This window comes from Chrysochloris asiatica, unplaced genomic scaffold (genome assembly GCF_000296735.1).
Source record: "Chrysochloris asiatica unplaced genomic scaffold, ChrAsi1.0 scaffold00223, whole genome shotgun sequence".
Lineage (NCBI taxonomy): Eukaryota > Metazoa > Chordata > Mammalia > Afrosoricida > Chrysochloridae > Chrysochloris > Chrysochloris asiatica.
In genome coordinates this window covers 5,184,777-5,185,512 of record NW_006408741.1, presented here as the reverse complement: position 1 = coordinate 5,185,512, position 736 = coordinate 5,184,777, and the positions used below count along the sequence as shown (strand labels likewise).

The 736-nt window shown below is 52.4% G+C and overlaps 1 protein-coding gene across 1 annotated transcript in view; it reads right to left on the bottom strand.

Annotated features, from left to right (window-relative positions):
• Positions 1-383: 383 nt before the first annotated feature.
• Positions 384-736, bottom strand: part of LOC102822913 (cytosolic acyl coenzyme A thioester hydrolase-like) — a gene marked incomplete at its 3' end in the record, with an annotated part of 77,375 nt that continues 77,022 nt past the window's right edge. Inside the window, exon 5 of the mRNA XM_006873126.1 lies at positions 384-498. Within this exon, the coding sequence (XP_006873188.1) occupies positions 384-498 (115 nt within the window). The remainder of the gene's footprint in view (positions 499-736) is intronic.

Here is a 736-nt window from a genome sequence, read left to right as displayed (position 1 = left end):
ATTTTTTTGGGAAGGGTGCAGGAGGGGAATGAGCTGGATATCCTATCAAACACTGATTGTTGTTGTTGCTCTTTGAAGTGCTACAGAGACTACCTGGGGAGAGACACGCCCAGAAGAACTCGGCACACATGGCATTTTTCTCTCTACCCAGGTGAGTGAGTGAGTGAGTCCCTTCAAGCTGCTCAACTGTCAACTGGAGAGTACACTGAGATCCCTGGGGACTCATGTTCAGGACACCTGTCTTGGGGCAGGGCACTGGGACAGCCTTCCTCCAGGAAGTCGAAGAGAGAGCCCAGTTCCAAAAGCACTCTGCTGGGTCTCACCTGGTAAACAGCCAGGAGAAGCACCTGCACTTGGAGGTCAGCAGCCCCATGCCCACCTACCTGGGTTGAGGACAGGCTGCACAATGTCCCCATTCCTCCACTTGGTTTCCATGCGTTCCAGCTTCTGGGCTTCATACCGCTTGCGGCCCTCCTCTTCCTGCTCCTGGCAGGAGTACTGTGGAGATCACAGGATGGCAGGTCAGACCCTCGTACTGGTACACTTCCATACACACACACAGACAGCAGGTCAGACCGTCATACTGATACACTTCCATACACACACAGACAGCAGGTCAGACCCTCATACTGGTATACTTCCATACACAAACACAGACAGCAGGTCACACCCTCATACTGATACACTTACATACACACACACAGACAGCAGGTCACACCCACATACTGATACACTT